Below are 27,724 nucleotides of genomic sequence, written 5' to 3' on the forward strand. Positions count from 1 at the left end.
CAGCAGCACAACTCCTGCATGGGTTCTTCAAGCAGCAGAATCTCCCTGTTAAAGAGCTGCTCAGACATCAGCAGAAGCAGGGGGTGGCCTGCTCTGCCCCACCAGACCGCAAAACCCCCTGGCAGGGGAGATTCTGCAGGAAGGGGACACGATGCCAAGGATGTGACTCTCCCCCATGCCATGGCCTGCACTCCAGGTCCCCCAGAACTGAGAATCCTTCATGCACAGGCGTGGTGGGGATCATCTAGTATTAGCAGCCATTTTACAGCTGGGGAAACTGAGGCACAGTGTGGCAATGGCCCAGCTCCTCAAAGATATTTAGGTGCCTAGCTCCCATGGGAATTAGATGCCTAAATACCTTTGAGGAGCAGGGACCTAGTAACTTGCCCCAAGGTTGCACACACAGCCAATCAGTGACAGAGACAAGGGGGGTGAGTATCTTTTATTGGACCAACTTCTATTGGTGACAGAGACAGCAGTTGGTCCAACAAAAGACGTTACCTCACCCACCTTGTCTCGTTAATATCCTGGGACCGACACTGTGACAACACCACTGCATGCAATCAGTGACGGAGGCCGATAGCACCATGTCTCCTGGGTCCCTATGCTGTCACCAGTCAACTATAGTTCCTCCCAGTGCGGTCACTAACGCATCACTGCAATAAATGCTGCTTGAACATCTGGATAGCTGGGTCTCCCATCACAGTGCAGCTGTTGGAGTCACAACACCCTGGAAGGGTGCACGGTAGGCTGTTGCTTCCAGTGATTTTTCATGTCTTCATTATTTATAAACTGACTGTCTTTGGACAAATCAGATCGGGAGAGGACGGATAGGGAGGCCATCTTGAATCTGAAGCCATTACCTGAGGCAGAAGGAAAAGGTTAGTTTGAGTTACTACAGAGAGTTCTTTCCCAGGTGTCTGGCTGATGGGTCTTGCCCACATGCTCAGGGTCTAACTGGTCACCATATTTGGGGTCAGGAAGGAATTTTCCCCTGGGTCAAACTGGCAGAGACCCTGCGGGGGTTTCACGTTCCTCTGTAGCATGGGGCACGGGTCACTTGCAGGTTTAAACTAATGTCAGTGGTGGATTCTCTGTAACTTAAAGTCTTTACACCATGATTTGAGAACTTCAATAACTCAGCCTTGTTACGGGTCTATTACAGGAGTGGGTGGGTGCAGTTCTGTGGCCTGCAAGGTGCAGGAGGTCAGACTAAATGCCATAGGGTTCTCTTCTGGCCTAAAGCCTCTGAGTCTATACTGCTGCTTGGTACCACATGCCGCCCCTTCCACCCAGAGCCACGCCTGGTAACAGCAAAAACTACCCTGTGGAACTTCCTCAGAGCTAAACATGCCTTTGGTCTGGGAATAACTGGAGAAACTTCGGCCCCAAGGGCAACTCAGAAAATGTACAAATGCCTGAGAAAAAGGACTTACTGTGCATTAATCATAGGCCTCTCCAAGGGGCTGATGGCTGTAATAGCTAAGCATCTTCTGTACATTAAAGACCAAAGGCTCCCTACGGGAGGGAAGGATGGAAGGGGTGTTATCTCCATTGAGGAGGAGGGGCCTGTCCAAGGTCACACCGCATGTCTGCAGCAGAGCCAGAAACTGATCCCAGGAATCCTTGTAACAATACTAACCCCTAGCTCGTCACTAGCCCTTTGCATCAGCTGCTCTCAAGGCATTTTACCAGAGAGGTCAATATCCTTATCCCCATTTTACAGATGGGAAAACTGAGGCACAGAGAGGGGAAGTGACTTAGCCAGGGTCATCCGGCAGGCCCGTGGGTGAGCTGGGAATAGAAGAGCCACCAGGATCTCTCTTAAAGGATCAGAGCTACTAAACATGGGGCCTAGTCTCCCTTCAGAAAGATTTGTACAGCTCCCACTAAGAATAGCACAAAGGGAACCTAGGGCAGGATCTGGCCCAGAGGTTTCTTCTGTATCTAATAAACACATAAACATCAGTCTCAGCCATTCATCTCATTTCTGCGAGACCCATTACTAAGAGTTATTGAAAACTAGACTGGATAAAGCAGTGGATAATTAGGGGAAATCCCTCACTATTTAGTGGATGACTCATGTCAGCGGGCCACAGACTGGTTTGGGGTCCTATGTGAACATTTTCTAAGGCCCCAAGGAACCAGGATTTTACTGTACAATTACAACATTTACACAGCATTATGTTCAGCTGCAGTGTTTGGGGATATGGAAGGAGGGGCTGCTGGTCCTTTTAATAATGAGAAAAGACATCTTTGGCTTTGGCAAGTGTGAGAACCTAATATTCTCCTTTCCTGTCATCCAGGATCTGTGAAAGCCATTAGGGGCAGAGGCTGTCTCGTGGTTCTGTTTTTGTCCAGTATCTACCACAATGGGGCCCTGAAAAGGATTGGGGCCCGTAGGGACTTCTGCAGTACGAATAGCCATGCCAATTCAACCTAGACAAGCCTAGCAAGTTCTTAAAGAACCTAAAATGTAATCATAAGGTGGGATTTTCAAAAGTGCCTCAGGCAATGAGGTGTCCAATTCTCACTGAAGGTTGATAGGAGTGGAGTGCCTACATCCCATAAACTCTTTGGCAAATCTTGCCGCTAGGCCCTGAAGTGGTGGAGTAGAGGGTCCATCTGCATGGACCTTGTTGCTGGCTCAGGGCTGTTGTGAGATCGGCTCAGATCCCGTGGCTGATCTTAACGAACAGACGTGGAGGTATCTCACACGCCTGCCTTGCACAGAGCAACACCTGCCAGCGAGCCACCAACCCCACACCCGCGACAAACCCCCGAAAGGTCAGGATGCTGCCACCATTTTCTGCACCTGGATGTGATGGCTCGGTGCACATCTGCCACTCCGTGCATTGCCCTAAACAAAGCCCGGAGGCCCCTTGGCCTGCGTGGATCTTTGGGGCTGGAAAGGGGGAAGACGGGGATCTGCCCCCTTCTATTAGCACCATCACCTCTGGCCTTTAAACAAAACAGGAAGGGGAAAAAAGGAAGCAAACAAAAAGCAGGGGAGAAGCACATGAGAGACACAATTATGTGATAGGAGAGAGGGAGGAGGGGGGACCAAGGGGGTAGGGCGCTGGAGTCACCGCCTCTTGGGTTTGTGTTGGAGTCTTGTCAACTCCAGGAGATTTCCCCCCCCCCTTCCCCCCTTTGCTAAAGGAATCTAATCCCTCACTTCCCTCCCATAACAAATCCCTCCCCCTTCCACCATCACCCTCGGTCTCGCGACAGCTGCTTAACATAAAATGGCTACAATGTAACATCTTTGCCTTGTGATGTCTCTCGCTGCTGCTCCGGGAGAATTTGGGATCTAAAGCCAGAGCAAAAGCCCCTCCCCTGCAGGACCTGCCAGAGAAATGGTAGGTGACCTCTGCTAATCCAGGAGCAGCCTTTCGTGTGTGTGTGTGTGTGTGTGTGTGTGTGTGTTGGGGGGCAAGCCCCCCCCTTCTCACCTCCCTGATCCTGGCCAGGCGAGACACGAAATAAACAAGCCCGGTACAACAGAGAGAGCCCGAAACTGACCAGAGGCAGCTGGGCTCTCTGCCTGTGAAATAAACCAGAAGGGGCTGAAAGTAAGTGAGGAGGAGCTGGTTGGGGGGGGGGGGGTCGCCCCCACAAAGAGAGAAGCAGATCATGCTTAAAAAGGGGAGGGGGTAGCGTTACATATTTCCCCTCCTCCCCCCCAAAAAAATAATCCATCGCATTTTGTGTTTTGCAAAGGGAGAAAATGTCACCTCATCTGCTAGGGTGGAGATGGGGGGGATTCAAGCTCCGGTGGGGGAGGAGGGGTGCGGGCCTGCGGGGGAGGGGGCGCTCTAGGTGGCCTTATGTCCTTTGGTTATGACAGGCCTGGTTCTGGGGGCTCCTGGATTTGGATACAGGACCCTCTAAACTAGCCCACTGGCTAGCAGCTTCTGTATTCGGAGGGGAAAGGAAAACTGAAACTGGCTTTCAGCTGAGCCAGGCAGATGGCTCCTTGGGGGGTGGAGAGGAGTGGGACCATTGGGCAGGGGCCCAGTCATTACAGCTATTCTTCTTCCCCCACCCCAAGGATGATCATGAGCTAACCTGGTATAGGGTTGTTAATAGGAATTTACGTTGTACTGTGCCCTGCCCATTGTACCCTCCCGCCCATCTGTCACATGGACCTGGAGTGGCCCCATTTTTCTTCCCAGGAAGCTGCTTATTTCATATTGATTTTTCTTTCCCCTTTTTATAAATTGTCTTTGTTTGTAAAGGAGACCCTCCCCTCTCTTCCCCCCCCCCGGGAAACCTGTTTCTCTTCCCCCCCCACCCCTAACCCCGATTGACTGCACATGTTAGTTGACTCCTTGTCCGAGAGCTGCCTGCACTGGCTTTGTTGTTGTTGTCTTAGAGTTGCTTGCAGATGCTCTGGGATGCTACAGTTATTCCGAGGGCTCAGGCCGGCCTGCACTGGAGGTGGCTGTCAGGCGTTGCTTGCACGCAGTGACAATGGGTGGGCTGTTGCACCGGTTTGGGCTGGTGGTGGCTGTTTGTTGGGAAAACTGGGGTTCAAGCCTTTGTTTTGGGGGGGGGCAATTCTCCCCCTCACCCCCTATTGCTGTAATGTCCGGTGTGCGTGTGGTGAAGTACGGATGCATAGGAAGATCCTGCAAGCTGAAATAACTTCAGATGGGCCCTGCATGGAAGGAGGGTTCCTCTGCAGCTCAATTTGCAGGATAGCACATGGGGCAGTGGTAACAGATCACTGTCAGATGTGGGGTGGAGGGGGAAGGAGGGGGGAGGCTCTGGGGAGAAGGTTTCAGAGGTAGCCGTGTTAGTCTGTGTCAGCAAAAACACGAGGAGTCCTTGTGGCACCTTAGAAATGAAGACATGTATTTGGGCATAGATATTAAATAAAATATTATAAAATATAAATAAGTTATTTATGCCCAAATAAATGTATTAGACTCTCCGTTATTTTTTCTTGGGAGAAGGTGGTTTTACTGATGACAGTAGATCATATAATCTATTCTGTTTACTAATGCCTGATTATTTGACTTGCATGACCAGGTGTGTGAATAGGCAGAGATTAGTGATGAAAGGTTCCAAATTAAGGCCTGGTCTACACTTAAAAATTTTTGCACTCTAGGTAGGTGGACCTAAGCCTGGTGTAGACATGGCTTGGTCAGTGGAAGAATTCTTCTGCCAATCTAGCTACTGCCTCTCGGAGAGGTGGGTTAACAACATCGATGGAAAAACCCCTTCCATCCATGTAGGAAGCGTCTATGCCATGGCACCGTAAGCTGCTCCACTGGAGCGTGGACATGGCCTAAGTGAGCTATGAGGAAGGATTTGAAAGAAGCATTTTCAGAAGGACTATTAAAAAGGTTGCTTAGCGTAAGTCGCTTGACTTGGGGCCATTAAAAGCTGGCATAGAAATGGTGAAAGCATCATAAATTTAGGACCCTGACGTGCAGCCCTCTCTGAACATAATTAAGAGCAGGGGAAATGCTGTAATCCACCATCACAGCTGCATTTATTCCAGTGAATAGATCTTGAAATTAACACCCGGGTGTGATTACAGCTTGGTACAGGGAGGATTCAAAGCAATTCTGTGTGTTCCTCTCACTAGCAGGGGTCACATGCTTCATAAATAAGAGTGATCTCCACCGAGAATGTATTTAATCACAAATGCAAAGTTCTTGTCTCTTAAAAAGAAAAGAAAGGAAGAAATCTACATTTAAGGCTGAAATATTGATATTGCAAATAAGGAAAAATCAAGTGTCGTCATCTGGAACTATTATAAACTGTAGATTATGGCGTTGAAGTTCATGGTCATCCCCATGCGATAATACAAAACACACGTGTGGGAGGGGGGATGAGTCAAGATGACTTTGGAAGAGAAATCTGAATTATCTCACTTTCATGCAATTTGAGCTCAGTTGTGGTGTTCTTTTTAACATAGTTATTTTTATTTAATGTGTACGTAATTAACCCTGTGATCCCTGGTCTGCTTGTGTACATCAAGAAAGGAAAAGGCTTACCTGAGACAAATTTATGCTTTCCAGACTGAGCAGGAAACACTGAGCAAGCAGCAGCCAGAGCTGTGGGTTGAAAGCTCAGCAGAACGATCCGTGAAAAAGCCATTCTGCTGTCATAGCATTTATTTCCTGTATCTCTAGGCCCCTTCTCTTTTATTACGTTTGTAGTGAGTGATCAGGAGTCCCTGGCTCCAGGCTCTTTGTCTCTCATCTCTGTGTGTGACAATATATGTTTCAGAAATTGCATTAAACCTCTGGCTGCAGAGGATGGTGTAGATCCTCAAATAGGATTATTTGTTCCGTGTAGCCCGCTGCTGTGGACTTGTGAATGTCTTCTGTTACCTGGTCTGAAGGAGCCCTCGTGTTTGCACTGGGGAGCCAAGCCAGGGCAGTTAACAGAGGGGGCAATGGTGACTTCTCCCCTCATTAGGGCTGCGTAGTTGCTGTGAACACCTCCCCCACGAACGACCGTTTGTTTGGATTTTGTGAAGGACCGTGTTTTGGCTGCGTTTGCTTCCTGCAGCTATTCTAGTGAGAGAGCTCACTAGTGAAAGTCTCTTGGGGGGGGGGGGAATGGTGAATTTTTGCACAACCAAGCAGAATACTTGCAGGAAGTGACTTGAATTAGCGATCGGGGCTGGAATCCTGACTCGAACGGTGTGTCTACACGGCAATCCGAGGCGTGATTGCAGGATGGGTAGACCTACCTGAGCTGGCTCAACCAGCACTCGTGCCGCTAAACGGAGCAGTGACAATGCAGTGGCCCGGGCTTCGGTGCAGGCTGGCTAGAAACGTGAGTGTTTACCCAGTCTCCCGGCGTGCTGGTACAGCCCATGCTGAAGTCTGTGCCGCCACATCTACATTGCTGTCTTTTAACAGTGCGAGCTCGGGTACATCTGCCTCTGATTGTCCTGCAGACATACCATAAGAGTTAAGGTTTGGAGGACGGAAATACACCGAGGAGTTATGGCCCAGATTCCCATGGCCCTGCACCGCGTGCAGTCACACCAGGGCAAGGTCCCGGTCTGATCTGGAGGCGGGCTGAGAACACTCCCATTCTGATCTGATAATATGCTGCCCCCGCTTTGCACTGCGGGTGAGTGGGCGCGAGAATTGGAGTTGGGCAGAAATTGGGGCTTAAACCCCAGAGGAGATCAGGCCTAAAATTCTCTCTCTGGCTCTCAAAACACAGTGGCCATTTGGGGAGGAGCTGAAGCGGTGTCCAAAGTGAGGAACGAGGATCTGAAGAAACTCTCTCTATTTCAAACACCCGACCACCGCTTCCCTTTCTTAACTCGGAACGTTCTGTGCCGAAAACTGGATTCTCCCCCCCCCCCCCCCCCCCCCCCCCCCACGACGCAGGCGCATGCTCGCAGCTTCCTGTAGGGCTTCGAAGATGCTCGTTCCCTGCCTGAGATCGAACCCCTGAAGAAAAGAGGCTGGATAGTTGTTGCCATAGCAACGAGTGGTGCTGCTCCCAATGGAGAAGCCTGAGCTGGGGTGCTATAAATCAGCTGGGGAATCTGGGAAAATCTGTCCAATTACCTTCCCCTTCCCCCCCCCCCCCCCCCCCGAATCAGCAGGGTTTTCTCCATCCTCTTACTCCAAATCCGCAGGGATTGTTTGGTGTTTCACTGAGTTTTCTCCACTCCTCTGCCCCTGTCCATGGCACGCTGGGCCATAAAGCTCATGGAGAGCCCTTCAGAAATACCCTTGGCTTTCAAAGAGAAGAAACGTGGAGGCTCCCTGGCCCCTCCCCTGCAAATAGGCCTCCAGCTCCAGATCGGAGAGGAGATCCAAGAACATCTAGAGCAGGGGGTCTCAACCGTTTTCTTTCTGAGCCTGCCCCCACCACCACATGCTATAAAAACTCCACGGCCCACCTGTGCCACGATAGCTGGTTTTCTGCATATAAAAACCAGGGTCGGCGTTAGGGGGTAGCAAGCAGGGCAATTGCCCAGGGTCTTGCCACAAGGGCCCCCACAAAGCTACATTGCTCAGGCTTCGGCTTCAGCCTCAGGTGGCAGGGATCTGGGCTTCAGCCCCATGCGGCGGGGCTTTGTTTTTCTGCCCTGGGCCCCAGTGAGTCTAATGCTGGCCCTGCTTGGAGGCCCCCCCGAAACCTGCTCGAGAATTCCTAGGGGGCCCTGGGCCCCTGGTTGAGAACTACTGCTCTATGGCACTCGCTCCTGTCCCCTCATCTCCATCTCCTCCTGGGGCTGTCCACCGGTGCTTGGGGTTGCAGCTGGACGGGACCTTGGGAGGTCATCTAGTCCAACCCCCTGCTCAAAGCAGGACCAACTCCTAATTTTTGCCTCAGATCCCTAAATGGCCCCCTCGGGGATTGAACTCCCAACATGCTGAGTTATGTGGCTGTACGGTTTGTGCTCGGCACCTGGAGGTTTACACTAGAGCTGGTGGAAAATCTTTTAACAGAACAGGCTTCCTTTGAAATCCAGAAGGTTTTGTAGGAACTTCTTAACGTGCAATTTTTTGGATGGGAGGGAAGGCAAAACTTTTCATTTTGACACAGTTGCTTCCGTTTGCTTCTTCAGACTTTTATATTACACAATGTTTAATATTAGGTAGATTTAGTAGATTGAGTTTTTTAATACAAGTCAGAATGAATCAAACGATACTAAAGAAACTTTGATGCTATCAAAATTAAATATTTTGATGGTCCTGAGTCTTTGATGATGATTTTATGTTACTTTTTGTTTTATAGGAAATTCTGAAACTTTGTTCTTCGTTCCCAATTGGAAGAATTTTTTTTTTCTAAACATCTGAATTTCCCACAGAACAGGAATTCTGGGTCCCAGTCAGTTCCAGTTTTTTCACTGGTGTGACGGGCATGCTTCAGGCCTGATCCAAGCCCCATGAAGTTGATGGAAAGATGCCCATTTGCTAAAGCAAGCTTTGGAACAGGGGCTTAATGAATGAGGAGCCCTTGTCTCATTGCATGTGCAACTTGCATGGGGGAGGGGAGCACAAATCCTATTGACGTACAGTGGAACTTGTGCTTCAAAGTCAAACAGGTGCTTTTTAACATCCCAGTTTAGCCACTCCGCCTTAATATTGTGCTAACCTTGACGAAGAACCTTAACTCTGTCCCTTTGTGTATATGCATCATGATACACGGTCACGTGCCGTTCCCAAATTTTAATATTCTGCAGCTTGCATCTTACTAGCCTACAGAGGATAAATCTAGAACACCAATGACCTTCATGTGTCTGGTTCACAGTACCCCAAGACTAGATACTGACACAGTCCTTGAAACATCCTATATGTTGTCCTGTCCCCTCTCTCCCCCTTTCTGCTCCTTGTTTGTTCCACTGTCTTCTCTCTTAAATTGTAAACTCTTTGGGGGCAAGGACTGTCACTTATGTGGTCTGTCCAGCGCCCAGCATAGTTGACTTTCAATGGGATTTAGGTCATAAGTCTCAAGTGCTCTTGGAAAACTTAACCCTTTACCCTAAGGCACATATGCAAGTGGGGGCAGAGCTAAAGTTGTATGTACAGACTGCTCTGGCAGTCAGATGACTCCGTGATCTCTGTGGAATTCTCTACACACTTTTAGATTACTTTTAGCTGGAGGTGATTGTTGGTCTTTGTTTCTTGTGTGTCCGTGGGACTGAGCCAAACCAACCTTTGGGACAGTCCAGTGTGGACTGATCAGGTTGGGCGGAATGATGACTTTCCCTAAGACTTGTCTGCTATGCAGCAGTTTTTTTTGTTTTTGTTTTTTTGTTTTTTTTTGTTTTTCTACCTCTGGGAGGTCATTTGAATGTTTGCACGTAGGGATTTTTTTGACCTGGTAATTCTCGTGTTTTTTTTTTTTTTTTTAAATTACCCCTGCAGAGATTGTACGGGGGGGGGATTTCCAACAGAAACTGATGATAGCAAATGCACAGACCCGCAAGCTGACGCTATAGCTAATGGTTCTTTGTGTCTCTTTACTCTGTTTTTTCCAAAGGAGGAGACGTGCAGAAAAGTTCACGGCTTACAGAGCAAACACCCCCCCTGGGGCCTCACCCCTGCTAGGGGTTGGGGGCAAAAATTCTTCAACTGCCTGGGGAAAACCCCAGCCTAAGTGTAGAGAACATAGAATTTCCAGCCCCTGTATTGGTTTGAGGGGGAGGAGTTCTGATCCCTGGGGGGGTAGGGGGGGATGGCAGCGGCATCGCCTCTGAGCTAAGTTGCAGTTGCCCCACTGAAAGATTCCCCCTTTGCTTGTGTGTGGTTGTTGTAGGCTGCTCGGTTCCACTCGGGGTCTGTGGTTTGGTCCAGGGACCACTCTAAGGCATCTTTGATAGATGCATAGCCCTGTGAGGTGCCTTACATCTCCCCATATGCCCGGTCTGGTCCCCTCTTTGGGATTTAAGGAAACACTTGGAATGTGTCGGGGTAACTGGAGTGCTGTGATCACTCACCTTTGTCCTAGGTACCACTTCTCAGGCAAGTGTTGTAGGCACCTGAGCTGCTGGGCCCTGAAGCCTTTGTACCTGATGGATCCCAAATATCCATCTACCAACTGCACATGCCCCACTACTGCACCACTGGCTCCCTGGCTCTGTCCTTGCTCCTTCCCAACTGCCCCCGAACCTTCCCTTCCTGACCTCTAAGGAGGAGAAGAAAAAGAGCAGCAGCAGTAGCCTCATTGTGCTGACCCTGTGACAGCTGATGATTCACCCCATAATAAATCCCACAGTGTACTGGCAGCAAAATCCTCTAGACAAGGCCAGGGAGTTTCTGGCTTTAAAGGCACAGACTGGGCAGGTAGCATAAAATTATTGCTGATGGCTGCAAAGAGGCGGCCAAACCAGCAAGCGAACAATCTGAGCACCCTAACTTTCTAAAACTGACATCTGGCCTAAGAGGAAGGCAAGGTGGCCTAGTAGATAGGCCATTGGACTGGGACTTGGGAGATCCCAGTTCAGTTTCTGGCTCTGCCACTGGTTTGTCTGGTGTTCTGGAGCAAGTCACTTTGCCTTCCTATGCCTCAGTTTCCCCACCTGCAAAAGGAGGATAGTGATTTCTGTAAAGCACTTTGAGCTCTCTTGATGAAAAGAGCTAGATAATAGCCAGGGGGTAAATTTTGGGGGTTTTGGTTCTTTTTGTATTTAATACAAACCCCAGAGTTAAGCAGCCAGCCTTGGATCAGTACAATTTTCAGCCCCAATTCTGCCAGTGCTTAAGATCATGCTTAACTGCTTGTAGTAAACAAAAGGTGAGATGTCACCCAGCCATAACCTGGAAGTATTTTCCTGCACTGTACCTGCAAATGGGAAGTTGCCGGGCATGGTGAGGACGTTCTTCTGCCCGAGTTCTTCCTCTGTCACTTTTTTACTTTTCCACTGAAAAATCCATGAGGGGAATATGGCTGACCAAGACAGGAGGTCAGAGTGGTGCTTGGGTGGTGACTGGCCCACAAAGGCCAATGAACCTGCTATGGCCCTTTGCCAGCAGGTAGGGGTGTTGTTAGCTCAGGTAGTGGGCCGCCTGCTTTCCGAACCAGAAGTCCCAGGTTCAATCCCCACTGCTGACAACTCCCATACAGTGCAGCTGGGTTTAGAAGCCATGTGGCAATTTTTTGGGGCAAGGTCCTTATCTCCTTCCATTCCTGGCTGGCGCTGACTGCGATGCTTGTCACTGCACGGGGCCTGCGTTCGCTTGGGGAATCCCTAGCCCCGACACGCTCTATTGCAGCACGGCCAGGAGGGGAAACAGGCTCCTCTTTGTGTACCACAGAGCAGGCTTTTAAATTGTGCTGCCTCTGTACAAACCAGGACCGAGCCTCTGCCCGCCATCAGCCTCGCTGCTCAGAGGCGCCTGAGGGGGTCTGGTTCTATGCAGTACCAGCTGCCCCAAGCACCGAGCTAAGCATGGCAGGTGCCCCGCTCGCCGGTGGTTTGCAAGTGGCCTGGGCATCCCTGGCAGTGAGGGATCTATCTGTGGCCCTTTCGAGAGGAGTGATTAGGGTGCTAGCTTGCCATTTGGGAGACCCAGATTTAATTCCTTGCTCTTCCACAGGCCTCCTGTGTGACCATGGGCATGTCATCTGTAAAATGTCAAACCTCACTAAGTGCCGGGAGGAGAAACACATTGGATACTAGGGGGATGTGGTGGGTATCCAGGGGATTTTGGCAGTAGGGCGTCTTGCACCTCTAGGTCATGGGTTCAGATCCTGTCCAGGGCAATAATGATCAAAAATCATTCACCTGACTAGTGGTTTGCAAGAAAATGAGTTTAATGGTCAAAGGCCAGTTCCTAGTGGGACAAGTGTCCAAAACTGGCAGAAAGGCCAGCATCAAGGAGGCTGGTGAGCGACCTATGTGAGCCTCCCTCATGGTCAGGGCTGTGGGGTACTTGGCTGCATTCAGGCCTGGTACAGAGTAAACACCAGGCTCTACTGGAAACAAGTTAGTGAGTTGCATCACGGCTGTGCCCTGCTCTTGATGTGCCAATGTGAACCAGAGCTACACGGCCATTTCCAGGGGGGAAAGCAGCCCCACTGGTCCAAGGACATCTGCCCAGACAAACCGGGAATCCAGCTCCAGCTGTAACAGTGGGCGCTTTGCCTGGAGTGGACTGGCCCAATGGTCTCCCGCTGGACCTGCCCTCTAGTTAGTAGCGTTGGCATTAGATTTTCATCCCTGCACGAGAGCCTGCACAAAGGGTGAGCTCTGGCACCTCCTTGTCCCCAAGCAGCTGGGCTGCCCTGAGCCCTCCATGGGGAGAGGTGGGGCACTGAGCCTACTGATGGAATGGCATGGGGTCCCCTACATAGCCCTGTCCTCTATCTCCCACTGCTGCCTCCCTGTGCAGGTCAGGGGGAACAGCCCAGTCCCTGCCATGAGAGAGGAGTTCACAGCCCAAGGCTAATGCTGCCACTCTGCAGGGGTGGTTGATCTCAGCACCATCCTAAAGAGCTGTTCTGCTCCGACAGCTCTGGGGAAATATCATTTGGCAGCTTGGCCTCATTTAGATGACGAGCTTCTCGGGGTGAGGACTGGCTCCCCATCTCTGCACAGCATGCAGGGGTGCGTGTGTGTGTGTGTGTGGTTCCCTGCCTCAGCTCCCATCTGTCTGTCAGCCTGGCAGCTGCCACTCCTCAATGCTTCATCCTCGCTGCAGCTAATGAAACTTAAAATGGCTTTTCAAGACGGTCTGTTTCTAATAGGCTTAGGCTGGGACCCACGTAGGGAAGGCCTATTTCCCTGCCCCGGTGGGGGAGAGAAAGATAAAGCAGGCTCCCACAATGCACTGCTGTCATCAGCTGTCCTGGCAGGCAGATGACCAACCAAGCCAGTGTCTTCCCGCATCTGACCCACCTTCCTTGCCATGGGGAGGTGAAGGGGTTTTTGCAGCTGATCTACGTACTCCTCGCAGGAGCTTAGCTTCACGCACTGGGCTCACTGATGTCTTCAATGCTGCATGTGGGGAAGACTTTGCAAAAACTGGCCACTGGTGGGTGTGCGCCTCTGAGGCCAGCACAATCTGTTGGAGCGCGCACTGTGCGTTTGGGTGCATGCGCTGGCTGGGAGGAGCAGGCTCCTGATACGAATGCAGGGCATCTTCCAATGGCCTGTTGGGGGGTGCTCTGCAGAAGATCTAGATCCTGAGAAAATGCATAGGAGCTCAAAGAACTAGAACATCCCTGGGAGGGAAGCCCTCTTGCTTCCAGGCACACCCCACCTCTAAGTGCCAGAGGGTGGGGAAAACATCCTTATGGGCATATTATTCCCTAGCTGTCCACTAGGGAGGTTCTTGCAACTCTGCATTGTCAGGCTTGGGGTACAGGCTAGATGCATAGACTATGGGTATGTCCGCACCACAAGGAAAAACCCACAGCTGGCCCATGTCGGCTGACTCAGGCTCACAGGGCTGTTTCATTGCTGTGTAGACTTCCGGGCTGGATGCCTTGCCGAATACACGCCATTTCAACCTGCCATTTTACACAAAGTAAAACTATTTCTCCCCCCCACCCCACCCCCCACTGTTCCTCAGATGTTCTTGTTAACTGCTGGAAATAGCCTACCTTGCTTGTCATCGTGAAAGGTTTTCCTCTTCCCCCCCCCCCTCCCCCCGCTGCTGCTGATGGCTCATCTTAAGTGATCACTCTCCTTACAGTGTGTATGATAAAACCCATTGTTTCATGTTCTCTGTTGTGTGTGTATATAAATCTCCCCACTGTATTTTCCACCGAATGCCTCCGATGAAGTGAGCTGTAGCTCATGAAAGCTTATGCTCAAATAAATTTGTTAGTCTCTAAGGTGCCACAAGTCCTCCTTTTCTTTTTGCGAATACAGACTAACACAGCTGCTACTCTGAAACCTGTCATTTCAACCTGGTGACCTTTACAATGCACTCTGGGGGGCCAGCCAAAGAACAGTGTCCAGTTTGTTTGTTTGACAAGACCTGTTGTCCGTGAAGCTGACATCAAGTTTCAAGTGTGGTGTCATGATATGAGAGCCCCATTAGAGCAACATGTCAAATAGGGTCCTTATTCTTGCTATTCCTATGAGGTAGTGCCTGATCATAGATGATCTGCTCTCGGTGCTGGGTGTCCACCCAGGCCCCAGCTGGGAGCCCACCATGGGTCTGAAAACCCCCCACTCCATGTGATGCTCTTCTGTGCTCCCTGTTCATCGCCTACTCGCTTGGCTAAGCATGTGGCCCAATTTTGTGAGAGTCTCCTATTTTTCAGGACTGTCTTGGGCTCTGGCTAAGGCTGGCCAAGATCCTGGGTTTAGCTCGGCCCCCAGCATGCCTGGCCACCTGCTGCACTGATCCAAGGAGAATCATAGAAAAGCGGGTCTGGAAGAGGGGACCTTGAGAAATCGTCAAATTCAGCCCTCTGCACTGAGGCAGGACCAAGTAAACCTAGACCGTCCATGACAGGGATTTGTCCAATCTGTTCTTAAAAACCTCCAGTGATGGGGATTCCACAGCCTCCCTTGGGAGCCTGGTCCAGAGCTTAACTACCCTGAGAGTTGGAAGGTTTTTCCCTAATATCTAGCCTAAATCTCCCTGGCTGCAGTTTAAGCCCATTGCTTCTTGTCCTGACTTTAGCTGACATGGAGAACAACTGATCAACATCCTCTTTGTAACAGACCTTAACATGTTTGAAGACTTTTATGTCCCCTTCAGTTATCTTTTTTTCCTCAAGACTAAACATGAGTTTTTTAACCTTTCCTCATAGGTCGGGTTTTTTTAAATCTTTTATCATTTTTGTTGCTCTCCTCTGGACTCTCCAACTTGTCCACCTCTTTCCTAAAGTGTGGCACCCAGAACTGGACACCATCCTCCTGCTGAGGCCTCACCAGTGTCAAGTGCGGTGGGACAATTACCTCCTGTGTCTTGCATACAACACTCCTGTTAATACATCCCAGAATATTGGCCTTCTTCAGACCTGCATCACATAGTTTGACTCTTATTTAATTTGTGATCCACTGTAACCCCCCGATCCTTTGCAGCGGTATGACCACCCAGCTATTCCCTACTTCATAGTTGTGCGTTTGACTCCCCCCCCCCCCCGCACTTCCTACATATAGTACTTTGTACTTGTCGTTATTGAATTTCATCTTGTTGAATTCAGACCAATGCTCCAATTTGTCAAGGTTGTTTTGAATTCTAATCCTGCCCCCCAAAGTGCTGGCGACCCCTCCCAGCTTGGTGACATCTGCAAATTTACGAAGCATCCTCTCCACTCTGTGATCCAAGTCATTAATGAAAATATTGAATGGTGCCGGACCCGGGTCTGACCCCTGTGGGACCCCACTACAAACTCCCTCCCAGTTTGACACCGATCACTACTACTTGAATGCAGTCTTTCAACCACCCATTTTGTAGTAATTCCTAGTTCGCTTATGAGAGCGTCATGTGGGACGGCCTAAAATTCAAGAGATCCCCCATCTACAGCTTCCCCTCTATCCACTGCACCAGGAACGCTGTCAAAGAAGGACATTTGGTTGGTTTGATGTAATTTGTTCCTCACTGGTGCTGCCATCCCACATCCTGGCCTGAGGGAGCAGTATAGGGTGTCCCGATTTTATAGGGACAGTCCCGATTTTTGAGTCTTTTTCTTATATAGGTGCCTATTGCTCTCCACCCCCTGTCCTGATTTTTCACATTTGCTGTCTGGTGAGCCCCTGCCACCTTGCTCATGCCGAGAGCCTGACCCAGCTTCGAAGGGGCAGGTCCTTCACCAGGCCCTGAATGAGCAGCAATCCCCACCCCCCCTCATCAGCTGTCCCCTCCAGCAGCTCCCCCTTCCTTTCCTTCCCCAGCATCATGTGCTCCTGTTCACCCCAAGGTCCTTCTGCCCAGCCACTGCCCCCGTCCAGCTCCATTCCAGCCACGCTGGCCTCTCCTTGGTGGGGGACAAGGGGCAGGGAAGGGTGTGTGGCGCGGGAGAGCAGAATGCTGTGGGCCAGGACAATTCCCTAACATGCCTCCCCACACAGACTAAAATCTTCCCTGCGAGCCCCTCTCCTCCCCGTTGGATGGGGCCTCCTGTTCTTTCGCTGTGGAAGTCTGATGCTCCCGTGGGCCTTGTGGCCACAGGGCCCAGGTAAAGCTACCTCCTTAGCACCCAGATGCCCCAGTAGCTGAGTAGCAAATAGGCAGATGGGGGGGGGGGGGGGGGGAATTGGTCACCGCTGTTCAAGCAGCTTGGCCCATGCCACACTCGGGAGGGGCAGGGCAGGAGAAGCTAAAATGTTTTAAGGAGCAACTGGTTTGGGGGGCAGAGGAGGTCCTGCTTTTGGCATGATGTTCAGAGGATGTGGTGGGCTCCCCGCTCCAATGGGCCACACAGCTTTGTATCCCTCCCCAGACTGATCACTCCTGGCCTTTTCAGCCTCCCCTCATACAGAACCTTTCCCCTGCCCATCTCTGGGCCCAGCCCTGCCTGCTATCCCCTGCAGGAGTCCATCGCATCCAGCAGCTGGGGAGGGGAGGTGTCGGTCTTGCATGTTCACAAGACCTCTCTGCACGGCTGACCTTGTCCCCTTGTGTCTGGTTTAGCATCACCAGGAGAAGAGCCCCTCGCCAGTGCCCGGCATTGCCCGCTCCGCCACGGCCCTCGCTTACCACGAGCACTACACCTCACCCAGCCCCGTCAAGAGCAAAGCCCTGAAGACCGAGAAAGACGCAGCGTTGCCGTCCTTCTCCTTGGATGGTAAATATGTTTCAGAGGGAGCAGAAGAGTCTGTGGGAGATGCAGAGGGTGGATGCAGGTTGCAAGGCAGTTGGCATGCAAGGGAAGAGCCACGGGCAGCCTGTGTGTGTGTGTGTGTGTGTGGCAGGCTGCAGAGTGATGCCGTCCATTTGTGGAAAGCCCCCACTCACGGTAACACACAAGCTGAACCCGTTGCCTGGGTTCCCCCCACGAGGCTCTGCTCAGGGAGGTGTTAAACGTGGGATATCGGGGAACCACGTGCAGAATTCTCCTGCTGACACAGCTGAGCACTGCTCTAGCATGGTGTGCGTCTTGTGGTTGTCACTGCCACCTTCCACCTGTGTTAAGACAGCATGTCCCTCTTCAGGTTGGGTAGAGGCTGTGACATGAGCTATACAAGCGCCAAGCTATCTCCTTTTCTTCCCATTCTGAAACCTTCCTCCTCCAATCTTTCAGGCTTGGACGGGGTGGGCGGGTGACTTAATGGATCAGACTAAGATGGTGGAAAGATCCCTCCAGCTTCTCTCTTGGAATTATGGGAGAACAGGATAATAAATGCTTTTCCCACTTGAAAAAATGTCTTACCCTCTTCAGAGTAGCTGAATTTGGACTAACGAACCCCCCGCCCCCAGGTCTGGACTGTGGCATAGCCCTGGTGGTGGTGAAGATCTAGTGTCTCCCCTTTAGTTTTCGGGGGGTGGGGGGGATCCATTTGGGTCAACGAAAGTTCTGACTTCCAAAGTGTATCCTTCATGTGCTCCGTAGAAATTGTCCCTAGGCGAGAGACACCCATGTGTAGAAGTGTTCTGGGCATGCCCTTCTTGGATCCAGGGGCTAACCTATTCTTTGCATAAAATTCTTCTTTGCTCCAGAGCAAACAGAGCCTCAGAACTTAGTACATGAGCTGGACATTGACTTTTAAACCGCCTTGAGGCCTTCATTCCTGCTGGCCTCCAAAGGTGGGATGTGGAAGACCTGGTGCCTCTGAGCAGCTAGGAAATAGAGATGAGCTGAATGGTGACTGCAGAGCTGGTTCCTTGTCCCCAGATGCCCTGTGGAGGGGCCTGCCTGTGGCTCCCTCCCAGCGTGGCTCCCAAACCTTTCCGAGGTGTTAAAAGCCTTGCGTTCCGGCTGAGAGCCTATGACAAGAAACTCGGGTGAGACCCATGCCGGAATGATGTACTCAGGGGGTAGGTCTGTGCTGTGGCTGGCCTGAGCCAGCTGACTTGGGCTAAGGGGCTGTCTAATTGCAGTGTAGATGCTCCCAAGCTCTGAGATCGTCCCACCTTGCAGGGTCCTAGATCCTGGACTCCAGCCTGAGACCAGACATATACACCGCACTGAAACCGCCCCATAGCCCGAGCCCCCAAAGCCTGAGTCGGCTGGCACGGGCCAACCGCGGGTTTTGAATTGCAGGGTAGACCAACCCAGACACCTCCAATAAAACCAAAACCCAGGTTCAACTTGAAAAGGAATCCAAACTCTTGGAAGCATGGAAGTGGCACCCAGCAATGGCCTGGATCGAAATACAGAACTCTGAGACCGCCACGACGGCTGAAATATCCCACTGTGCCTAGCGCGCTCCTGTTCTGATGGCCTCTGCCTGGTGGCTGATTGGCAATAGCTTTGCTATGCACTGGGCAACATTGCTCTTGACTGCAGCTCAGCCTCGCCCGGCTGCTGGGAGTTTGTCTCAGGTAGCCACGCGCCCGTCGTAATTCAGGATCTCTCCAGCAGGCTACAATGACCCAGCAGTGTCGGGCAGCCAGATGCACCCAACAGGAAGTGGAGGCAGTGGGGCTCAAGCTCAGGACCTGGGGCTCCCGAAGCGCAGACCCCTCCCAGGTGAGCTCAAGGGAGTAGCAGTGTATGGGGTGGAGGGGGGGTTGAACTGTGATTCCCAGCAGGTCCACTCTCTTCTAGCAGAGGGCACCGCTCCAGGTACATTCAGGGCCACGACCGTTCATCCGTTTTCTCTAGGGAGACTAACTCGAACTTGTCCCTTAAATGTTAACCTGGGATTCTTGCTAGTCTGACGTTGCCCCTTCTCGGGGCTTTCCATCTAAGCTAGAGAAAGGGGAGCAGTTTGGGTTTGGGCTGGACTCCTTTACTTTGTTCCTGGGCTAATCTGCTAAACTTTTCCTGTTCACCCTGAGAACGGTCCTAGAGGGGCGGTGCCAAAGGAGATGGCAAGGGAAAGCAGTGGCTACCTGGAGCAGGGGAGAGAGACCAGGCAGTGGCAGGAGAGAGGCAGAGGTGGGAAGAACAGAAAACGGGGACCATGCTGTAAAAGGGCCGTGATGGGATCTTTCTAAGCTCTGGACTCTTCGTCTCTGGTCCAAGCAGAGCCCAGACTGATAGGGACTGGAAACTGTTGCCGTCTGACCGCTCAGCAGCCTGTATGACATGAGTTTGATGGGTCTCCGCAGGGACAGTGCAAAAATCACCATCGCGCTGTGTGAACTGGCCCCATTGGTTGCTCATCTCGGCAGAGAGCCCCAGCCTGAATGACCCATTGGGGATCCCCCTAGGTCCGGGGTGAGGTATGCTGTGGGGGGAGCAAAGGGCCATTGCCGCCATCTACGCCCCTTTCCTGGGTAAACCCGCTACGGGTCCCATCTGCAGGATCTTTGGCCCAGATCTCGGCCAAAGGCAGCCAGCCGTGTTCTCACGGGTGGGTGATGTGCGTCATGCCAAAGCCAGCTAATTCTGATGCCTGCCGTGGAGGACCAGTGAGGCCCTGCACTTCTTCTGGGGAAGAGGGAGGACATGAAGGGAGGGGAGACGTTGGGGCTTGGGAGAGAAATGACTCCGGCGGCTCTCTCTCCTTCCAGGGAAGCACTACCAGTGCTCTAGCTACGGCTGCAAGCTGGCCTTCCACAGCATGCAGGAGCTGATGGATCACATGAGAGTCCACTACAGACCCACCCAGTCCCTGGAGGGTAAGACCTGGGTTGCACATCGTCCCAGCAAGGTGCTGGGAGAAGCGGGGGGCCTTGCTGCCGAGAGGTGGGGTGCCAGGACACCACGTGCTAGGGCAGGCTGGATGGGGAGACTTCGTTATCCCTTCCCAGTGATTCCTCTGGGGCATCGGCCCTGCTGGGCTACTTCTAAAGCGTCGGTTTGCTGTTGATGACTGAGCAGCTGGTGACGAGGCACCAGCCTGCGGGTTGCTTGTGGGTGGCTTGCGTGAGCGTTTGTCGGAGCTGTGATTGTCCACTGAAGTCGCATGGTATCGCTACCCACTGACCGGCTGGTTGAAACTCTTGTGCAGGGAGAATTGTAACGCTATGAATTTGCAAGGCTCGGTTGACGTGGGCTTGGCTCCGGTACAGGTGTGGGACTCTCCCAGGAGCTCAGTTCTCAGTTGCTCCAACAAGGAACAACGGGAGGTGCTGGGTACTCTGGTCGTAACCTTTTTATAGCCGTACGTGGGAATGGGAGCTCATAGCTATAAAACTGGGGGGGGGGTTGTGTTTCAACCACCCCCTCCTTGCCCCCCCAAGACAGTGTGAAGCAGCACTCGCCCAGCCCAGTGTCCGCAAACAGCAGCTCCCTGATCCCAAACGCTCAGCCCACTGGCTCTGATCATACACATGCTCACCAACGTGCCCCCGCTCTGTGCGTCTGGCTGCTTGGGACCTAGATCAAATCTGCCCCTTGGCTGTCAGAGGAGAAGCTAATTCACTAACTTCCCCACCTCCAGGTTCTCTTCTGAACCCCCTCCCCTCATCTTATCAGCCACTCTTTGCTGAGCCGCTGCGCTGGTAAACTGTCTAACATTTTTTTTTTTAAGGGGGGGGGGGGTGTTTTGAAATGTGCCTTGCTGTGATAACTGGGTCCCCTGCCCTCCCTGCAGAGGATTACTGGCAAATAGACGTTCTGAGTGTGTTTGCAGAGGTGAGCACTGTGCATGACGAAGGGGCTGGGCTCCATAACCATTGCATAGCTGGTGATAAAGAATCCCCTAGTTATAAGTTGAGACCGTTGTGTCTAGGGTGGACCTGACTGGGTGTCTCACTGACCCCTCTGCCCCTCTTCTGCCAGGTAAAATATTCCACTGCCCCACCCAGGGCTGCACGGAAACTTTCCCCAGCATGCAGGACCTCGTGGCTCACATGAAGGTGCACTACAAGCCAAACCGCTACTTCAAGTAAGTCCCCTCTCCCTCACCGACCCCCTCACTGGTCCCAGCATGTCCAGAGCCCCCAGATCTCCTAGGCAGGGCACTGCACCCACCAAGCTATTCTCCAGGGCACTGTTGTAAATGTGCCAAGCAATGGGGCTCTCTCCTGTGGCTTGGGGGACTGTTCAGGAGGCAGCGGGTTTTGCCCTGCAGGGTATAAATTCTCCTCAGCTCTGTGCTGTCCCTCTGCTTGTGGCAGTGCCCCTGTGTGATCCAATGGGCCAGTTCTTCTCCCTCCTTGGCGTTGGCTTTGTCCCCTGCCGTCTAGAGCCCCACAACCCAACGGGACCCGCCTCCGAGGGTCAGGGTCTGCGCAGCCGCTGGATGCGCTGCTTCTGCCGGCTGCCAGGCTGCGGAGTGACCACCCCGGTGCGCGCAGCTTGGGCAGCGCAGCAGGGGGGGCGGCAACTGCCGAGAGGGGCACGCGGCCGCTGGCACCGCTGGGCCAACCCCAGGGGCAGGAGACCGCCGCAGCACTGGCTCCGGTTTGGTGGGGGGGAGGGTCAGGTCAGAAAATGGCTCAACCTCTGGCCATGTGCCTGGAATGGCTCCTTTCTACCCGAGAGAGAGTTAGTTCCTGGTCCGCTCGGCTCTTGGCCTCTCTGCTGAGCCTGCAGGATGGGGGCTTCCCCTCGGGCCAGGCTGTTGTGGACTTGCCCTCTCCTGTCGCTCCCCAGGTGTGAGAACTGCCTCGTGCGCTTCCGGACCCACCGCTCCCTCTTCAAGCACCTGCACGTCTGCTCCGACAGCGCCAGCAGCCCGGCTCCGGCGCACAAAGCCGAGAAGCCCCCCCCACCTGCTACCTCCAGCCTGGAGAAGGACCCCCCGGCCAAGCCGCCGGAGGGGCTGCCCAAACTCCAGAGCGTCATCCGGCACATGGAGAAGGAAGCCATCCTCCCCGGCATGGACGCTGTCTCCACCGCGGTGCCAGCTTCGCTCCCCACTAGTCTCCCTGGTCTCCACGGCTCCCTGGAGTCCATGCCTCTGGTCTCTCCGGCCTCCCACCCGTTCCCTCTGCTGGAGCCCTCGCTCTTCGGGCCGTCGGCCTTGACCCGGTTTTCGGGCCAGCCTCACTCCACGGTGCCGGGGCCTTTCCTGTCCTACATGCACCCGTCTCCCTACAGCTTACCTCAGGCTTCGGTTCAGCATCGCCTCAGGCCGTACCTGCCCAGCCCAGGCCTCCCGGTCTCCAATGCTGTGTGGAAGAAAAGTCAAGGTGAGAACACGGGGCCAGCAGGTAAATCTGTCATCTTCAGCTGGGAATCCCCCATGCTACAGCAAACCTCCTTCCAGGCTCGCCCCAGGCTGCTGCTGCGAGAATCCACAGGTGGGCAGGGAGGCACTTCCAGCCGAGGACGCTACCCACCAGCTGCCCTGTCTTCCTCCTGCCACCCTGAGAACGAGAGATCCCACTTGCTCAAGCTCCTAGGTGCCCTCTGTCCCGGGCTCCATGGTGGGTGTGTGTGTGTGTGGGGGGGGGGGGGTTCCAGTGGCCATTTCTCTGCCCCTCGTCCCACAATCTCGCCCCCAACAAACCAGCTGCTCGATGGGGAAACTTGATCACAAGGCCCATGTCTCTCTTGGAGGGCTCCCTGGACGTGGGGCGTGAGGCAGGATCCCATTTGTCCTGCTCTGTTGCCCAAGGCTTGGGGGCATATGGGGCTGAATCCTCCGCTGGCTCCACCAACCTCAGGAGTTACCACGCCAGCTGAGAATTTCCCTCTCGTTCTGTAACCGAGGCAGAGACTCCTCCCTGACCTGTTCCTCCCTCCTGCCAGCCTGTGGCCGCTGTGCTCGGCTGGTGAGCCCCGTTCCCTTTCCCGTGATGGCCGTCGTCGGTCTGCACTGGGGACCCCTTCGGCGCAGGATCTGGCGGGAGGAGGAGCCCCGGTGACAGGCTATTGCGACTGCTTTACAGCTAACGCCCTGGCAAACCTGCGGATGGTGTGGGCACCAGGGCGTGTTCCTGGCTCTCATTTGCTCCAGTGTGAAAGTCCCTCCTTGTGCTTTTTTTAAAAAAAAAAAAAAAAAAAAAGTCCCAGTTCAGCATCTCCATCCTGCTTCCACCCCCTGGAGATGTCCGTGGAGTCCTGCGGGGGCAGCGCGTGGAGCGATGCCCCCTGGTCCTGTCAGCTTTGTTCTGAAAAGCCAGTAGCAGCTGCAGCTGGACACCGCTGGCACCCAAGCCAGGGCCTCTCGGTCGCTTCCCTTCCCCCCCCCCCCTCCCCAGCCAAGGGAGGGGAAGGCCTAATGCTTGTCTCGCCCATCGATTCCCTTCGCAGGTGTGTGCGTCGGCCCACGCCTCCCATGCTTTGGCTCAGGTGTGACTTCAGGTTAGTCCGGCACCTCTCGGCTTTGGGCTGCTCTCTGGTCACTGGGTGATGCTGCTATGCAGTGAGGGGGTGACCTGCCCTGGGAACTGGGGGAACCCAAGGAAAGCAGGGAGGAGGGCTTGAATTAGCCGCGTCACGCAGGATAGCAAAGGGCTCTTGGGCCTTCCAAGGACTAAGGGCACCACCCAGGGGCAAAACAACCACAATACGTGTGGTTGGGAGGCTTAGTCCAATAACGATTCGTTCCCTCTGAAGCACCTGGCACCGGAAGACAGGATACTGGGTGAGATGGCCCAGTGGTCGGACCCATTCTGGCGTTCTAACCTGCAGCCACATGCCCTGATTGCCTCTGCGCTGCAAGCTAAGCAGTGTCAAGACTGCTCAGTCACTGGATGGGGGACCTCAGAACCCCTTGATAAGGAACATAATACAGAGGCCTTGTACGTCAACCGTTTAATACCTCTAGCTGACAAGGGAGGGTGCTGCCTGCCCCGGCGGGGGAAAAAATCTATCCGTTGTCTGGGACTGACTGCTGCTGCGGTGCCTTGAGGCACAAGATTCATTGTTTAAACCAAACCCTGGGCAGGGCTGGCTTTGTTACCCTCAGCCTGAGGCTGTGTGCCGTGGTGCTAGTGTGTGTCCTAGGGCCAGCGCCCCACATACTGGGGGAGAGAGAGTGGCCCTGCAGTTCCTGGGGGCTCTGACCATTTTCAGAGCAGGGATGGTCTCGGAGGCCTGGCAGCTCTCGAAAGCAGCGTCTGCTGGCCTGTCCCTGCTGGGCGGTGTGGGAAATCAGCTGCTCTCCTATGATACCAGGGAGGCTTGGATTTCCCCAGCCAAGCCAAGCATGTGGCAGTGGAGGCTTTGGGCAGGGGAATGACCTGCCCTTTTGGGGCTTAAGCTGGAACAGCCGCTGGTGCAGCCCCCTGTTCCTTTTTCTATGATAGGGGCGTTACACAAACCTCGAGAGGCACCAGCGACCCTGGCCACCCTGCTGCGTGCTGCCCAGAGAGATGCCGTTCCTGCCCCAAAGCGCACACTGTCTCAAGAGACAAGACAGGCCAAGGGTGGGAGGGGACCAGCTGGTCAGTGGCAGAACTGGGAATAGAAGCCAGGCGTCCTGAATCCCAGTCCGATATACCATGCTGCCTGCCTTGACCTTTCGATCTCCCTTCCTGGTGGCCATCAGCTGCTGGGTGTGTTTCACGGGGTGTGGCCCAGGTGCTGCCCTTGTGGTGGTGAACAGCTGAGCATGCCTGAGGGGGGGGATGGCCATGTGATTGCTATCCCAGGGCACCCGCGAGTCAGCGCCCATGCTTTCCGCCCCCCCCTGTGCTGCAGGCCACTCCTCCAACAGCCGCATCGTGTGGGAGCACACGCGAGGGCGCTACACCTGCATGCAGTGCCCGTACTCCAGCGCCTCGCGGGAAGAGATGACACTGCACATTGAGGATCAGCACAAGAATCCACCCCTGCCCAGCCGACTGGATGGAGAGATGGGTGCGGCCCAGTGAGGGGAGCTGGGGGATGGGAATCTGCCATGCTTGCTGGGGGGAGGAGCTGTTTGGAGCTGATCTTGGGATCCTGAGCCCTAGAATTCAGCCCAGATTCCTTTGCATGACAAGTGTGCCTGTAGTCTCAGTGGGAGGAGTGGGTCATATCCCAGCGTCCAAAAGTCACACCCTTCCCCAGAGCCTGACAGGGCTGCAGTTTGCCCCTCCTGGCTGGAGAAGCAGGAAGCCTGGCTTGGTGAGGTTTAGGTGAAGAGGAAAACTTCTTGCTGATCTAGGTAGGGGAGTAAGCCTCAATGCCAGGGAGTGGAGAGATGTGGATACTACTAAAGCTGCCATAGAAATGGCCCCTGAGGTTAACCGCTTCCCCACTTGTCTGAGTGGCACCAATTCCATCCTGCAACCTGTCTGGGAAACCTGCCCCTTGACTGGGTGTCCTGGCCAAAGTGCTCCTATAGGGGCCAGTTTAGGGGAAGGTGCCGGTGCATTGACTCCAGCTCCACCCACAAGCCCAGAACAACTGGATGGTTCTACCAAACTGCAGTGACCTTGGACTTATCATAAGAATTTAGAGTCAGGTCAGGTGCCTGAAGCAGATAACAGCCTGGGCCTTTCTGCCAGCTCCTGGTGTATTGGACCTGACCAGGTTTTCTTGGTCACCAGCTGGGCTAGAAGCTTGCCTTCTACACCAACCCAACGCCGTGGGCCTCTGCTGAGATGCAGCAGTGTGGCATAAAGCCAGAGCAGTGGCCCCACACGAGCTAGGAGGCCATGCCACCAATGTCCCACTTTCCCCCAGCCTCTCAAGCAGCTGCCAGGGAGGATTTCTTAGCGCTGATCCTTCAACCTTGTGCTTCTCTTGCAGACTTTGGCGTTGGCCTCGCCTCCTTCCACTCAAAGCTCCCGCCGGAGATGGAGAACTCCCTGTACTCACAGCTCTGATGCTCCTGCTGAGCCAGGGGTAGGGAGGGAGGTGTGCATGGGAATGCAGTAGTAACGGGTGTATGTAAAAGCCAGTGCTGCAGCAGTACCCTACCCCCCCCCCCTTCTTCCCGTGCTGTGTTTGCACCCATCCCCTCACCAGGCCACTGACTTCAAGCTGTGCACTGCAAAGAGTTTGAGCAGGGAAGGGGCTTTTTCTGGGGTTTGGGGGTTGGGTTTTTTTTTTTTTTGAAACTTTTTAATTTAAGTCCTGGAAGCTTGTATGTACCTTCCCCCTCCCTGTTCCAGAGTTTATTGCTTCAGGCACAAGGGTTCGCTGTACAGCCTGGTAGAGTTGCTCAGGAGTTAGTGGACTTCCTCTTGGGGATGAGGTCGCTAAGAAATAAATGGGAATTGGACAGAAGGGGGCTGCGTCTGCTCTGTGTCACACTGCCTCGGGCATGACCTCTCCCTGGGTGGGGAGCAGGGGGCTGCTAGGCAGGGCTATGAGCATGGGTTGCAGCTGGGTAGAAACCATTGGGAATTTCCCTTGGGGGATGGAGCTGGATGTGGGGTGGGCCTGCATGGGGGAGGGCTCTAGGGGAGGGGGGCTGGCTAGGCAGTAGCCTCAGGGCCAGATAATTGACTCTTAATAGGGTAATGGCAGGGCCTGGCTCCCTCAGAGCATTGTGGCAGGAGCATGGGGACATGGGCAACCTGCAGGATTTTGCTTAGAGCGGAGCAAGAGGCTGACAGCATCAGTCTAGGCCGAGGGAGCTGGCCTGAGCAGGAGTGCTCTTGCTACCGGCCGCACCTGCAGGCTGGGACCTGCTGTGCAAACACCCAGTCCCTCTTTGTCCTTTAGAGCTTCTGCTCTAAGAAAACAAGGCAGAGCTAGCCGTGTCTCATAGCAGGGGAAACAGAGAGAGCAAGCTGGTGGGCCTAGTTTTCAAAAGTCTCCCCCACTCCTCCCTGCCATGCCATATGCTCTGGGTGAACCTCCCAAAACTGACCGTAAGGGACTTGCTGGTGCTACAGCAGTAGCTTTGGGTGTGTAGATGTTTCTGGCAGCAACAGGCTTTTTTTTTTCTGCCGACTGGTTAATCCAGCTCTCGGGGATGGGAAAGCAAGGGCGCCAGAAGACTGCTGCTGCTGAACTAGCTGTGTCTAGCCGAGGGGGTGGGGGGTAGGCTAACCTGGCTCTGGTGCTCGGGGACGGAGGGGGCTCAAGTATAATCCTAGGCCAGAGGGAAGAGGAAAATCCCTCCACTCCAAGTGCAGCTGGTTCATGGCCCACACTGTGCCTAGGGGCTGCCTTTTCCTTGCAAGTGAGGTTCACTGAAGGTAGCGGGAGCCAAACCTGTCAAGATGTGGGGGGGGGGGGGTTGCCCAGTAAAATCCTTCAGCCTGGCTAGGTGAAAATCCTCCCTAGTTCAGGAGGGGCTTGTAACTCTTGGTGGACTGGTTTACAAAACCCTAAGCTATTTCCTATTATATGTCCAACTTGCAGTTGAGACTTACCTACCTCTTTAACTCCAACCAGAGCCTATTTCAATCTCACATGGGGGTGTGTAAATAAGAGA

General features: G+C 53.4%; 1 protein-coding gene across 9 annotated transcripts; it reads left to right on the forward strand.

Moving 5' to 3' along the window:
- The first annotated feature begins 3,205 nt into the window (after positions 1–3,205).
- Positions 3,206–26,565, forward strand: ZNF414 (zinc finger protein 414). 9 transcript variants are annotated; one of them, XM_043502768.1, is made up of 9 exons: positions 3,206–3,362; positions 17,037–17,190; positions 18,925–19,035; positions 20,025–20,132; positions 21,238–21,343; positions 22,054–22,613; positions 23,659–23,709; positions 25,051–25,209; positions 26,086–26,565. In XM_043502768.1, the coding sequence occupies exons 1-9, from the start codon at positions 3,360–3,362 to the stop codon at positions 26,160–26,162; spliced, it is 1,329 nt and encodes a 442-aa protein (XP_043358703.1). In that variant the 5' UTR covers positions 3,206–3,359; the 3' UTR covers positions 26,163–26,565. The 9 variants fall into 9 exon arrangements, with proteins under 9 accessions (XP_043358703.1, XP_038240329.1, XP_043358704.1 ...); XM_038384401.1 differs by having other exon boundaries at positions 22,054–22,592; XM_043502769.1 differs by having other exon boundaries at positions 18,928–19,035.
- Positions 26,566–27,724: the final 1,159 nt, after the last annotated feature.

This window comes from Dermochelys coriacea, chromosome 25 (genome assembly GCF_009764565.3).
Source record: "Dermochelys coriacea isolate rDerCor1 chromosome 25, rDerCor1.pri.v4, whole genome shotgun sequence".
Taxonomy (NCBI): domain Eukaryota; kingdom Metazoa; phylum Chordata; order Testudines; family Dermochelyidae; genus Dermochelys; species Dermochelys coriacea.

Excerpts from the sequence above, each read along its gene's own strand:
- ZNF414 (XM_038384399.2), top strand. Across the intron at positions 19,036-20,024 it reads GAAGCGCAGACCCCTCCCAG|GGAAGCACTACCAGTGCTCT; the intron begins GTGAGCTCAAGG and ends CTCTCCTTCCAG. Across the intron at positions 21,344-22,053 it reads AAGCCAAACCGCTACTTCAA|GTGTGAGAACTGCCTCGTGC; the intron begins GTAAGTCCCCTC and ends GTCGCTCCCCAG.